At 38.7% G+C, this 13,519-nt stretch overlaps 1 protein-coding gene across 2 annotated transcripts in view; it reads right to left on the bottom strand.

Annotated features, from left to right (window-relative positions):
• The window catches only part of GC (GC vitamin D binding protein), a 272,598-nt gene that overhangs the window by 32,207 nt on the left and 226,872 nt on the right, over nt 1-13,519 (bottom strand). Inside the window, exon 1 of one of the 2 annotated variants that reach the window (XM_081587136.1) lies at nt 9,614-9,979. The exons of the other annotated variant lie outside the window; for it this stretch is intronic. Coding sequence (XP_081443262.1) covers nt 9,614-9,671 — 58 coding nt within the window. The 5' untranslated portion in view covers nt 9,672-9,979. Of the gene's footprint in view, nt 1-9,613; nt 9,980-13,519 lie in introns of those variants that run through there. 2 annotated transcript variants of the gene reach the window in all.

Here is a 13,519-nt window from a genome sequence, read left to right as displayed (position 1 = left end):
TGACTTGGAAACTTAGAATGCATTACAGGTCTTGGTTTTTAAAACAGCGTAAGAATAAATAACATGATAAAGCACTATATAAGAAATTTGAAAGCCACCAATACTTAAGGAACTGAGGTCTGATAGAAGAGATAAGAATAAGACCACAACACCAATAGCAGCAATGGTGATCATTGCCACAGAAGACATTGAAACAAAGCATATGAGCTCCTAGAATGGAGAGAGCCTTTAGAAAGACTTGTGGAAGGAACTATCACTTGAAGTGGACCACAAATGATGGGCAGGATATTAACAGGGATAAATGAATTGGGGGAGGAATTCTAAGTAGAGGGAACAACGTGACAAAAATATCTGAAGTTAGAAAATCAGTCATAGCTGGAGAATGAGTAATCCAATAAAACTGGTGAGGAACTTAAATACTAGAAAAAGTGTTCACCAAAGTTTTACTTGTTTTTTTTTTTTTTTTTAAGGTAATGGGATATCTATTGAAATGCATTCATGTACAGGCATGAACTCAGAGTTGTATTCAAGGAAGAGTAATCTTAGGATCTAAGTGAAATAATACCTTGTTATGAAGGCTGTTTTATGAAATACATTAATCTATGTAAAAATATATAGCACATCTCCTGCCTAATGTAGACTGCAAGGGGATCAAACCAGTCAATCCTAAAGGAAATCAACCCTGAATACTCATTGGAAGGACTGATCAGCTACAATACTTTGGCCACCTAATGCGAAGAGCCAACTCATTGGAAAAGATCCTGATGCTGGGAAAGGTTGAAGGCAGGAGCAGAAGGGGGCAACAGAGGATGAGATAGTTGGATGGCATCACCAACTCGATGAACATGAGTTTGAACAAACTCTGGGAGATAATGAAGGACAAGGGAAACCTGGCATGCTGCAGTCCATGGGTCGCAAAAAATCTGACGTAACTGAGCAACTGAATAACAACAAAATGTGGTTAAAACTCAATGAATTTTAGCAGTTCTTTTCATGGTAAAAATCCACTGACAGTACATAGTACAAGATACAATTTATATGCCTTGTGATAAGAATCCCATGTAACTTGCTGCAGTTCTTCTCTCAGATGGCAGGCTAAATTATTTTCTGGTCAGAAGAAAATGGTAGAGAAAGTGAAAACCAAACTCCTAGGAATCAGGGAATTGAGTTAACATGTACTGCAGTTACCTCCTGGCCAACTTCCCCTGAATCTGGTCAATAAAACTGTAATCTATCAAAAGTGAGATGCTTTCACTCATTGACTCTCTCCTTTGGGAAATCCCAGCCTGTCAGAGGGCCCGGAAACCTACAGTGTTATATTTCTATTGCTATGGTAATAAATTACCACATATTTAATCGTAATTACCACACACTCACTACCTAATATTTCTGTTGGGTAGTCTGACACAGATATCACAGGGCTAAAATCAAGGTGTCAGCAGGGCTCTGTTTTTCTGGAAGCTCTAGTTCAGTTCAATTGCTCAGTCATGTCTGACTCTTTGTGACCCCATGGACTGCAGCATGCCAGGCTTCCTTGTCCAATACCAACTCCCAGAGCTTGGTCAAACTCATGTCCATTGAGTCGGTGATGCCATCCAACCATCTCATCCTCTGTCATCCCCTTCTCCTCCAACCTTCAATCTTTCCCAGAATCAGGGTCTTTTCCAATGAGTCAGTTCTTCATACCACGTGCCCAAAGTATTGGAGTTTCAGCATCAGTCCTTCCAATGAACACCCAGGACTGATTTCCTTTAGGATGGATTGGTTGGATCTCTTTGCAGTCCAAGGGACTCTCAAGAGTCTTCTCCAACACCACAGTTCAAAAGCATCAATTCTTTGGTGCTCAATTTTCTTTATAGTCCAACTCTCACATCTATATATGACTACTGGAAAAACCATAGCTTTGACTAGATGGATCTTTGTTAGCAAAGTAATGTCTCTTGTTTTTTAATATGCTGTCTAGGTTGGTCATAGCTTTTCTTCCAAGGAGTAAATGTCTTAATTTCATGGCTGCAGTCACTATCTGCAAGTGAATTTGGAGCCCCCCAAAATAAAGTCTGTCACTGTTTCCATTGTTTCCCCATCTATTTGCCATGAAGTGATGGGACCAGATGCCATGATCTTAGTTTTCTGAATGTTGAGCTTTAAGCCAACTTTTTCACTCTTCTCTTTCACTTTCATCAAGAGGCTCTTTAGTTCTTCTTCGCTTTCTGCCATAAGGGTGGTGTTATCTGCGTGTCTGAGGTTATTGATATTTCTCCTGGCAATCTTGATTCCAGCTTGTATTTCATCCAGCCCGGCATTTCACATGATATACTCTGCATATAAGTTAAATAAGCAAGTGACAATATAGAGCCTTGACGTACTCCTTTCCCAATTTGGAACCAGTCTGTTGTTCCATGTCCAGTTCAAACCGTCACTTCTTGACCTGCATACAGATTTCTCAGGAGGCAGGTCAGGTGGTCTGGTATTCCCACCGCTTTAGGAATTCTCTTTGCTTTGGAGGCTCTAGGGGAGAATCCATTTCCTTGCCTGCTCCAGCTTCTAGACACCTATACTTCTGGGCTCAAGAGCCCCTTCCTCTATTTTCAAAACTGGCAACTTTGTACCTCTCTGTGCCTTTTCTCCTTAGCACCATCTTCCTCTTCTCTTCTGTTTCTCTCTTGTGATTGCATTGGCCCCACTCAGATAATACTTTCTGTATTTTTCTATTTTAAGAACAGATGATTGGCAACCTTTATTCTACCTGCAACCTTAATTCCCCTTTGTGATGTAAGCTAGAGTATTTGCAGGTTCCAGGCATACTGATGTTGACATTTTTGGAGGACACTCTTTCTGCCTACCATGCATGTTAATATTTAAGCCTGAGATTGTACCCACCATCAGGTGACTCCAAACAGAGACCAGAATTGGTATGGATTTGTATAAGACAGTCTGATTCCTAGAATCCCACTAACCAGCTATGCATGTTCACCCCTATGTTTCACTGTTGTTTTTCAGTCGCTAAGTTGTGTCCAATTCTTTGTGACCCCATGGACTATAGCACTCCAGGCTCCTCTGTCCTCAACTATCTCCTGGAGTTTGCTCAAATTTATGTCCATTCCATCAGTATCATTTCAGTAGCCTCTCAATAGTGATTCTACTTTGCATATAATTCAATTTTGAATGATACTTACCACATTATGTCAAATTTTGCATTGTGTTTTAGTTTGAATTATTTGGGGAAGTGATGGGAGGTAGGGGTTTGGTTAGGGAAGCCACTACAATAGCTGGGTGAAGAGGAGCAAGAGCCTGTACAAGGAGAGTATAAGGAAATGAAACTGTAGTGGTAAAGAACCTGCCTGCCGATACAGGAGACATAAGAGGTGTGAGCTTGATTCCTGGGTCAGGAAGATCCCCTGGAGGAGGGCATGGCAACCCACTCCAGTATTCTTGCCTGGAGAATCCCATGGACAGAGGAACCTGGTGGGCTACAGTCCATAGAGTCACAAAGAGTTGGATATGACTGGGAAGCAACTTAGCACACAGATAAAAGAGGGAGTGTTTCCAGGTGTTAAGAACAAGATCTATGCAGACAAAAGGGAACACTGAGGAGGCTGATGTGCAAGGCTGATGTATTTCAGGACCAAAATTTATAGAATATAGAAGTGACTGAATATAGATTAACAAATGGATAGAATAAAATCCAACAATGCTTTACAAGTCTGAAGGTAGATGGCTCAGAGGTGATCAGTTCAGTTCAGTTGCTCAGTCATGTCCGACTCTTTGTGACCCCATGAACCACAGCACACCAGGCCTCCCTGTCCATCACCAACTCCCTGAGTCCACCCAAACCCATGTCCATAGAGTCAGTGATGACATCCAGCCATCTCATCCTCTGTTGTCCCCTTCTCCTCCTGCCATCAATCTTTCCCAGCATCAGGGTCTTTTCCAATGAGTCAGCTCTTTGCATCAGGTGGCCAAACTATTGGAGTTTCAGCTTCAACATCAATCCTTCCAATGAACACCCAGGACTGATCTCCTTTAGGATGGACTGGTTGGATCTCCTTGCAGTCCAAGGGACTCTCAAGAGTCTTCTCCAACACCACAGTTCAAAAGCATCAATTCTTCGGCGCTCAGCTTTCTTCACCGTCCAACTCTCACATCCATACATGACCACTGGAAAACCCATAGCCTTGACTAGACGGACTTTGTTGGCAAAGTAATGTCTCTGCTTTTTAATATGGTATCTAGGTTGGTCATAAATTTCCTTCCAAGGAGTAAGCGTCTTTTAATTTCACGGCTGCAGTCACCATCTGCAAGTGATTTTGGAGCCCCCCAAAATAAAGTCAGCCACTGTTTCCCCATCTATCTGCCATGAAGTGATGGGACCAGATGCCATGATCTTAGTTTTCTGAATGTTGAGCTTTAAGCCAACTTTTTCACTCTCCTCTTTCACTTTCATCAAGAGGCTGTTTAGTTCTTCTTCACTATCTGCCATAAGGGTGGTATCATCTGCATAACTGAGGTTATCGATATTTCTCCTGGCAATCTTGATTCCAGCTTGTGCTCCCTCCAGCCCAGCGTTTCTCATGATGTACTCTGCATATAAGTTAAATAAGCAGGTGACAATATACAGCCTTGATGTACTCCTTTTCCTATTTGGAACCAGTCTGTTGTTCCATGTCCGGTTCTAACTGTTGCTTCCTGACCTGCATACAGGTTTCTCAAGAGACAGGTCAGATGGTCTGGTATTCCCATCTCTTTCAGAATTTTCCACAGTTTATTGTGATCCACACAGTCAAAGGCTTTGGCATAGTTAATAAAGCAGAAATCAATGTTTTTCTGGAACTCTCTTGCTTTTCCGATGATCCATTGGATGTCGGCAATTTGATCTCTGGTTCCTCTGCCTTTTCTAAAACCGTCTTGGACATCTGGAAGTTCATGGTTCATGTATTGCTGAAGCCTGGCTTAGAGAATTTTAAGCATTACTTTACTAACGTGTGAGATGAGTGCAATTGTGTCGTAGTTTGAGCATTCTTTGGCATTGCCTTTCTTTGAGGTTGGAATGAAAACTGACCTTTTCCAGTCCTGTGGCCACTGCTGAGTTTTCCATATTTGCTGGCATATTGAGTGCAGCCCTTTCACAGCGGTGTCTTTCAGGATTTGAAATAGCTCAACTGGAATTCCATCACCTCCACTAGCTTTGTTCGTAGTGATGCTTCCTAAGGCCCACTTGACTTCACATTCCAGGATGTCTGGCTCTAGGTGAGTGATCACACCATCGTGATTGTCTGAGTCATGAAGAACTTTTTTGTGCAATTCTTCTGTATATTCTTGCCACCTCTTCTTAATATCTTCTGCTTCTGTTAGGTCCCTACCATTTCTGTCCTTTATTGAGCCCATCTTTGCATGAAATGTTCCCTTGGTATCTCCAGTTTTCTTGAAAAGATCTCTAGTCTTTCCCATTCTGTAGTTAGAGGTGATAGTGCCCTGAAAGTAGGGAAGTTTAGAAGGCCGAGCTGGTTTCATGGAATAGGGATGAACTGAGGTTTGGATCAGTTGTGGATGACCTTGTTGGACAGAATGAATTTCACTTACTTCCCCCTAAATTGGTGTTAATGACTGGTTCTCTCTTATACTTATAATAATATTAGTTAAAGACTGTTTCAGCTACATGTCTCATGAGAGGCAGTGAGGCAATGATTGTGAGCATTGCCTTTGTAAACCCAGTGAATTGATGTAAAATTCTGATTTCACCAATTACTAGCTCAGTTACTTTAGATAAGTTACTTAACCCCTCTTTTCCTCATTTTCCCCTTTTATAAAATGGGTATAATAGTACTGAGCTCATCATGGTGTTGAAAGGATGAAGCAAATGTATCTAAAAGATTTCAAAATAATGTATCTAAAAGATTTAAGCTGGCATATTGTAAATTATTAGTTATTTTATTCAGTGAATAAAATCTAGTGTCAGTGCTTTATAATGAAAATAACAAAAGAGTTAAAATTTACTCCTGCCAAGATATTTGTGATGTGTCCTAGTTGACATTTCTTGTTGTTGCTGTTTATTCTCTAAATCATGTCTGACTCTTTTACTATCCCATGGATTGTAGCCTGCAGGCTCCTTTGTCCATTGAGTTCTCCAAGCAAGAATACGGGATTGGGTTGCCATTTCCTTCTCCAGGGGATCTTCCTGGCCCAGGGATTAAGCCTACTTTTCCTGCATTGGCAGGTGGATTCTTTACCACTGAGCCACCAGGAAAGCCCCTTAATTTTCCTTAAATACTCAAAACTGTCTTATGAGGTAGGTACTCTAATAACCTTAATTTTGTGATTTTACACACAAAAAAATCTACTAAATGTACTATATGGCAAGTAGTGTTCTAAAACTGAGAATTCCAGCCGGGAACAAAAAGTCCTTGATTTCATGGAGGTTACATTCTATATCTTACTTTCATTACAAAAAAATAAATGAACAGCTGGTGATAAGATGATGAGTGCTAAAAACAAAAGCAAAATGAGACTAAGATTGGGTAAGGGAATAGAGAAAAATGGAGTAGTAGGTGCTGTTTGAGGTAGGTTGGTCAGGGAAGCCTTCTCCATATGTGAACTTGGAGCAGACAGAGGGGGATCCATGCGAAGTGAACATAGATACTAGAGGGAGGCCAAGCAGTTCCTTTTTAATGATTTCAACTTCTTCCTATAGAGGTCAACCTTGTGACCTTAAAGTGTGTGTACACACACCCAAAACCCACCTGTGATGGTGACTGCATACCTGGCATTGAACCTGACAACAATGAAGCATAACTTTTCTATTGATTTCCAAGGAGGTTAACATTGCTTTTGATGATAGTGTTTAGGTAGTTCTCTGACTTAAGTTCTTCCTCCTTTCCTTTATTATCTAAGCCTCTTTAAGCTTTTACTTGGGCTGCTTTGTGAATTTAGATCAGGTCCTATTTGTTCCTAGTCCAGGACATTTGCACCTGGCTTCCTTCTGCTTGAAACATACTTCTGGATATTTACATAGCTGTCTTCTTTTCATCATGTAGATCTCAAATCCTGTGTCACCTCCTCAGTCACCATTATGTTTACTTTGCAGAGATAATATATAGACATATTTGGGAAACTAGAATATCTACTTGCTCTAAATTACTTCTCTTTAGCATTCTGTATAGCTATGTTCCTGAATCAAACTTAGGACAACTTTGTTTTTCACATGGCTACTGAAGAAGTGGTGGTCAACTTGTAGAAAAGAGAAACAGAATGATTCAGTGGTGGATAGGAAGACTGGGTTAAACCATATTGTCTTAGGACTGTTTTGACAGGTAACTGGGAAAAAGAAAAATAAAGCTTACCCAGCAACCCAAGGGAAATTTACTTTCTTCTTGCTGTTTGGTATCATGTTTAATAAAATTATGCTGAGAATGAAATGCTTAAAGCAAAGGGAAAATGTTCTTGCCGACAGCTCTTATAAACAGCAGTGGTTTATTTCTTGTAGCATTATTTCTGTGGTGATTGTGAGGCTGTGTCAGTAGCCTTCTTGCTTGTTTCTTGGAAGAGGGAAAGATACAATTTGGATTAGTGCTTTATCCAGTTTTGAATACAGAAGCCAAGTGGAGGCAATTGGTGGACATAATTTTTTTGTCACTCCCAGGGTAGCTAAAGTGGATATTATATCATTTAGATTTAGCATATTTGGTAAACCCTTCTCTCACAAGATGTATGCAAGGGCTTGTGAACTGAATCTCCAGTGCCATTTGATATTCGAGTATGGGCCTGACTAGAGCTAATGTTCATATTGTATACATTTTAGAGCTGATGTTTTCCAGAGACTATTTCTATAGGATATAGGCATTTTAGGAAAGAGCCCGTATGTCTGGGAAACTCTGGGTTAAATCTTCTTGTTTGGTTGTCCTATGAGTTCTGAGAAATCAAAAGCATTTATCATAAACCAGCCAAGAAGGACTAATGTATGGCTTATTTCTTAAATATATTTGGATGTAGAAACTTCTTTCTAAAATGAGGGACATACACCTTGGAAAAGGGGTTCTAGATAAATGATGTGGATGATCAGTCAACTCTCAAGAACTAGACAGAGAGAACTGCAACCCTAACCAATCCTCCAGCATCCAAAATTCCTCTGAATTCCTTTAATATGTACACTTCCTGCCAGGAGTGAGCACACCTAGCTTTCAGGTAAATCATCGACTTGGTATTTGGATTGTGCTCAGGTGTTACAGAACCAAGGACTGATGGTTCAGGACTACAGTCACCAAATATTGGACATTTATTAGGTAGATAATTGTATTTTATGTCTCAGGCATCATCATCTGAGCTATGGCACATGGTTAACCAAATTCATTGTGAAGTTCAGTTCAAGGGAGCTGGCTTGAAGTTTTTAGTATCCATTACATCACGGGCTGAGAGAATGTTAAAGGATGTTGAAATAGAGGTTGCAGAATACTGGTATTATACAAAGTACTGTAACTGTTTGAAGTTAATCCAGTGTACACATACTGAGTCTGTAGAACAAAATGGCACATCCTGGCATTCTCATGTAGTCCCAGGACTTAACCATTCCTGGACTTTCTGTGTTGTGATGATCCAGATCTGGAACTAGTTCAGGAGGACTTCCCAGGCTCAGATCTGCCCCAGGGAAACCCTGGGAAAAGGAATAGGCTTTCAGTGTTCCTTGGGGCCTGGGCTATTCAGAGGTCTTGTAACACACATGGATAAGACAAATTTTAAAAATAATTTGAATGATGAAGATTTTTTTCTAAAAAAATGAATGTAAAAGAATAAGAAAGGCAGGAGTAAGATTATTCTTTTCACAGTTAATAACTGATTCCTGGGGTACACACATTTTATTCCACATTTATTAAATGTTCATATGAATTCTAACGTATGACTTGGGTAAAGCTGTTAACTGGCAGCACTGCATGAAACTTTTAACTTTTCAAAGCAGGATTAATGCAGAGTCCTTTTACAAGCATTAAAGAATCACCCAGAAAGTAAACTGAGACGGATTATGAATTTTGCAGCTTGGGAACTTGCCATAAAGTCATATATTGCTCAAAGATAAAGACACCAGTTGATGAATGAACTTAATGAGAAATAGAGCTCAAAGATCTTATTAGTCATATTTCATAGCTGTTAAGTTCTTTTATGTGAGATATTTTAGAAACTATAATGTGGTTTCAAATATTACATCAAGAGGATTCCTTGAAGAAGTTAAAAAAAAATCTCAGTTGACTTCATACATCATTGATATGGTACATCGTGTTCTCAATGGCGGTGAAAAACAAAGCTTAGTGATGGATCACGGCCTCCCTCTGCATTCTCTTTTAACAAATAAAAACATTCTAATTTTGAACCATTTTGTTAGATCTTGGTTATTAAGAAAGCAGGGAAAGATAAATGACAAATCATATAGCTTTTCTTTCTTTCATGAGATTCTTCTTGGCTATTCTATTAGAAAACTATATACCAAAAAAAATAAAAAGAAAACTATATATCACATCTGAGTTTAAGGTTAACCCACTTTTATTCTTCCCTCTTTCTCTCTTTTAAATGGCAACAAAATTAGACTAGTGAAAGTTCTTGCAAATGGTCACAGCAATGGAAGTCTTACCTCTCTGTAGAGCATTTACAAATGCTATAGCAAGGAGGAAAACCAGGATCCTCTTCATTTTTCTGCCAGGAAGTCCTGTATCACCTCCTTCTCTTGTAGGTTACCCAGTTTAAAAAATGGCAGCCCAAAGTAACCAATTCCCTTTTACAAAGATTCTGGGCTATGCACTAATCAATTATTAATCTCTACACAGAAGCAAGGGCAGTCATCCTTGGGCCACAAGAGATAAAATATCATCAATCAAAGCAAATAGACAAGCCAGGGAAAATGTAGTGGAAAATCTAGGAGATTTCAATCATTAACTTTGTCAAACTGCGAAAGAATCATGATATATATAGATTCCTCCCCCCCGGCCCCATTGCTGCTTTTCACTGAAGCTTATCTAGTGTATTTATGGGTACATTTTCCCTCCCTCCTTATGTGTTGTCTGAACATTCCCTACTCTTTTCTTCTTTTCCATGTGAACAAATGGAAACTTGGAGGTCTCTCTTTGTTTAAACCTACTTCAAGTAAAGAGTATCTTAAAATAGTGCTGACTAGATGTTTAAGTAATAAGGCGAAAAAGTGATAACCTAATTTATCACAATTGCTCAAATCCATAATTTTAAGGCTATACATTTTATTGAGGATGATAGGATGGTACTTTATATTTATGTGCTTTATTACACATATATTTTGAAAGCACTGAGATACATATTGAATTAACCCTTGAAGTGAGGTCAATAATAACTTGGGAGGTTAAATGGTTTGCCCCAAATCACAAAACTTAGTGGCAAAGCTTGGATTCCTTAGAGCTAATTTAAAGTTCTTGTTACTAATACTACACAATTAGTATATTTTAGGATACCATAACTTGAGAGCTCATGATTGGCCTTGTAGAATGCAGAATCTACTATCTTCATTTTGCAGATAACAGAACTAACTAAACCTCCAGCTCTGTGACTTTCCCAAAGAGGACAGGTAGTTACTGTTCGTTCCATCACTGGAATCAGGTCAGCGTTTGGTTCTTTCAGTAGTCCTCTTTTCAGGAAATGGGGTCAGATAAGGGTTGGGTACACCAGCTCTGGAATCAAATCCCTACTCAGCTCTCATTGACTGTATAACCTTGGGAAATCATTTTGTCTCTCTAAGCCTTATCTCTCACCTATGCAAGTGGTGATAACTCTTAGCACTTTTGTTACAAGAGTGTTGTGAGTATAATAAAATGATGCACAGGATTAACCATAACAACAAACACATGGTAGAATGCATTAATGTTAACCACTGCTATTATTCTAGTTATTCTCTTCACTGGCTCTCTAAATTTATAATGACTGAGAAGGTTAATGAAACCAAGGTGGCCTGGAACGCAATAGAAAATCTTAAAGCCAGCCTATATCCTGGATTTAGGACCACCACAAATAAGTGGTAGAGAATTTTGATACCAACTTAGTAACTAAGGATGAACTGCATGGATATATTTCATGAAAGTCTCAAACTGCATAACAGTTACATTTTTAGTCAGCTTCTCCATCTATATTGAAAATTGTGGAGTGTTAAGTTCAGAAAAGGGAGTCCAGAAAGTTCAGAAAATGGAAAAGATAACTAAGCAAGATTAAAGCAGCGGTATCTCAATAAAGCCAATGGAAATCCATGTTCTATAGGAGACTGAAAGATACTCATTAAATATTTCTAGAGGCCAGATGGGAAGATTGTCTTACTGGTCAATGACCAATTATATGCTTTTCAAAGATCAACTGCCTGCCTACCACAAGTCTTCTAAACTTTTCCCTTGTCTAAACTCTTTGTTTCATGGCATCCAGTCCCATGACTTTCTGGCAAATAGAAGGGAAAAAAGTGAAAACAGTGACAGATTTTATTTTCTTGGGCTTCAAAATCACTGCAGATGGTAATTGCAGCCGTGAAATTAAAAGACACTTGCTCCTTGGAAGGAAAACTATTACAAACCTAGACAACATATTAAAAAGCAGAAATATCCCTTTGCCAGCAAAAGTCCATATAGTCAAAGCTATGGTTTGACTAGTTATATATGGATGTGACTGTAGTTATGTATGGATGTGACAGTTGAACCATAAAAAAGGCTGAGAACTGAAGAACTGATGCTTTAGAATTGTGGTGATGGATAAAACTCTTGAGAGTCCTTTGGACTACAAGGAGATCAAACCAGTCTGTCCTAAAGGAAATAAGTCCTGAATATTCATTGGAAGGACTGATACTGAAGCTGAAGTTCCAATACTTTGACCACCTGATGCAAAGAGCTGGCTCACAGGATAAAATCCTGATCCTGGGGAAGATTGAGGGCAGGCAGAGAAGGGATCGACAGAGAATGAGATGGTTGGATAGCATCACTGACTCAATGGACTTGAATTTGAGCAAAATCCGGGAGACAGGGAAACCTGGCATGTTGCAGTGTATGGGATTGCAGAGTCAGATACGGCTAGTGACTAAACAACAACAAACTCTTAGTTTATTTTGCAAGTTAATTTACAAATATGTTTTTGTCTTACTGTAGATTATTTGGAAACAGAAAATAAACATGTACCCAAGCACTTAAAAATAATTAAGAAGGACTTCCTTTCTAGTCCATTGGCTGTGACTCTGTGGTCCCAATGCAGGAAGTCTGGGTTCAATCCCTGGTCAAGGAACTATGTCCCACATGCTAAGAAATGGTGCAGCCAAAGTAAATAAATATTTTAAAAAAATTACTAAGAATCCTAGAACTCAGAATGACTATTAACATATTATAGTTTCCATTTTTTAAGATAATATCCATGTCAAGCGTCACTGGCTCAGTGGTAAATAATCTGCCTGCCAATGCAGGAAACATGGGTCTGATCCCTGGATTGGGAAGATCCCATGTGGAGCAAAGCAGTTAAGCCCAAGCACCACATTTATTGAACCAGTGCTCTGCAACAAGAGAAGCCACTGCAATGAGAAACCCATGCCCCACTAGAGAGTACCCCACGTTCTCTGCAACTAGAGAAAAGACTGAGCAGCAATGAAGATCCAGCATAGCCAGTAAATAAATAAATAAAATTATTTCCAAAAAGATAATACACATATCTACTTTTATAGAGTTTTTTATTTAACAGTATTTCATCTTCTGATTAGTTCACTCAAGGGTACATTAGGTTGTTTCCCATTTATTTTGTTACAATATAAGATCAGCCTGTTCTTTCATTTAAAAAAAAAATTTAAAACTTTATCTCTGCTTCTGCAATAACCTCTACCACTTTTGTCTAATGATAAACTACATGGAGCAAGAGTTGCAACACCTCATTTAGGTGTCCTCTTGAGAAATCTCTACACAAGCTGCCAAATGCATTCTCTTGTCTAAGTTTATTTTTCCAACTGAAAATTGGCACTCATGCGCTAATAGAAAAATACATGAAACTTTTCTCAGTCTTATTTATATAACTCTCCTTAATTCTTTTAAATGTTGATGGTTTATAGTGATTCTACTGGGAAGAAATAATTGGCTTCAATGAGACATTTCAAGTTGCCATGACTACTTTATTAATTGAGGGTTGGGGGAGGATAAAAAAGACCAAGTGAAATCTCCTGCCACTGTTGCAGCAACTCAAAATCATAATAAAAGTTATTTTTAAAGAATTATTTATTAAATATTTAAGCAGTAGAATTTCAGAGGAATTTTTTGCCCATAAAGAATAGAATAGAATATACAAGAGTTGAAATAAATTATTGTATGCATGACATTGATATAATATTATAACCAGTTAAAAAGCCAATTTGAAGAAATCTCCTGCCTCTTTATCTTAACACTGGCTTAAGAAGAAATGTAAGTTTTTCCCTAAACAGAGCTAGTTCTAGGCAAAATTGTGAGTTAAGGCCCATCTTTAGTTCTTTTGCTATCACATTTTCTTCTTTTAGTGAACTCTTAGCTCT

This window comes from Giraffa tippelskirchi, chromosome 1 (assembly GCF_054371585.1).
Source record: "Giraffa tippelskirchi isolate mGirTip1 chromosome 1, T2T-mGirTip1v1.2.pri, whole genome shotgun sequence".
NCBI lineage: Eukaryota > Metazoa > Chordata > Mammalia > Artiodactyla > Giraffidae > Giraffa > Giraffa tippelskirchi.
The sequence above is the reverse complement of the archived record's forward strand: the minus strand, read 5'-3'. Positions and strand labels throughout refer to the sequence as shown.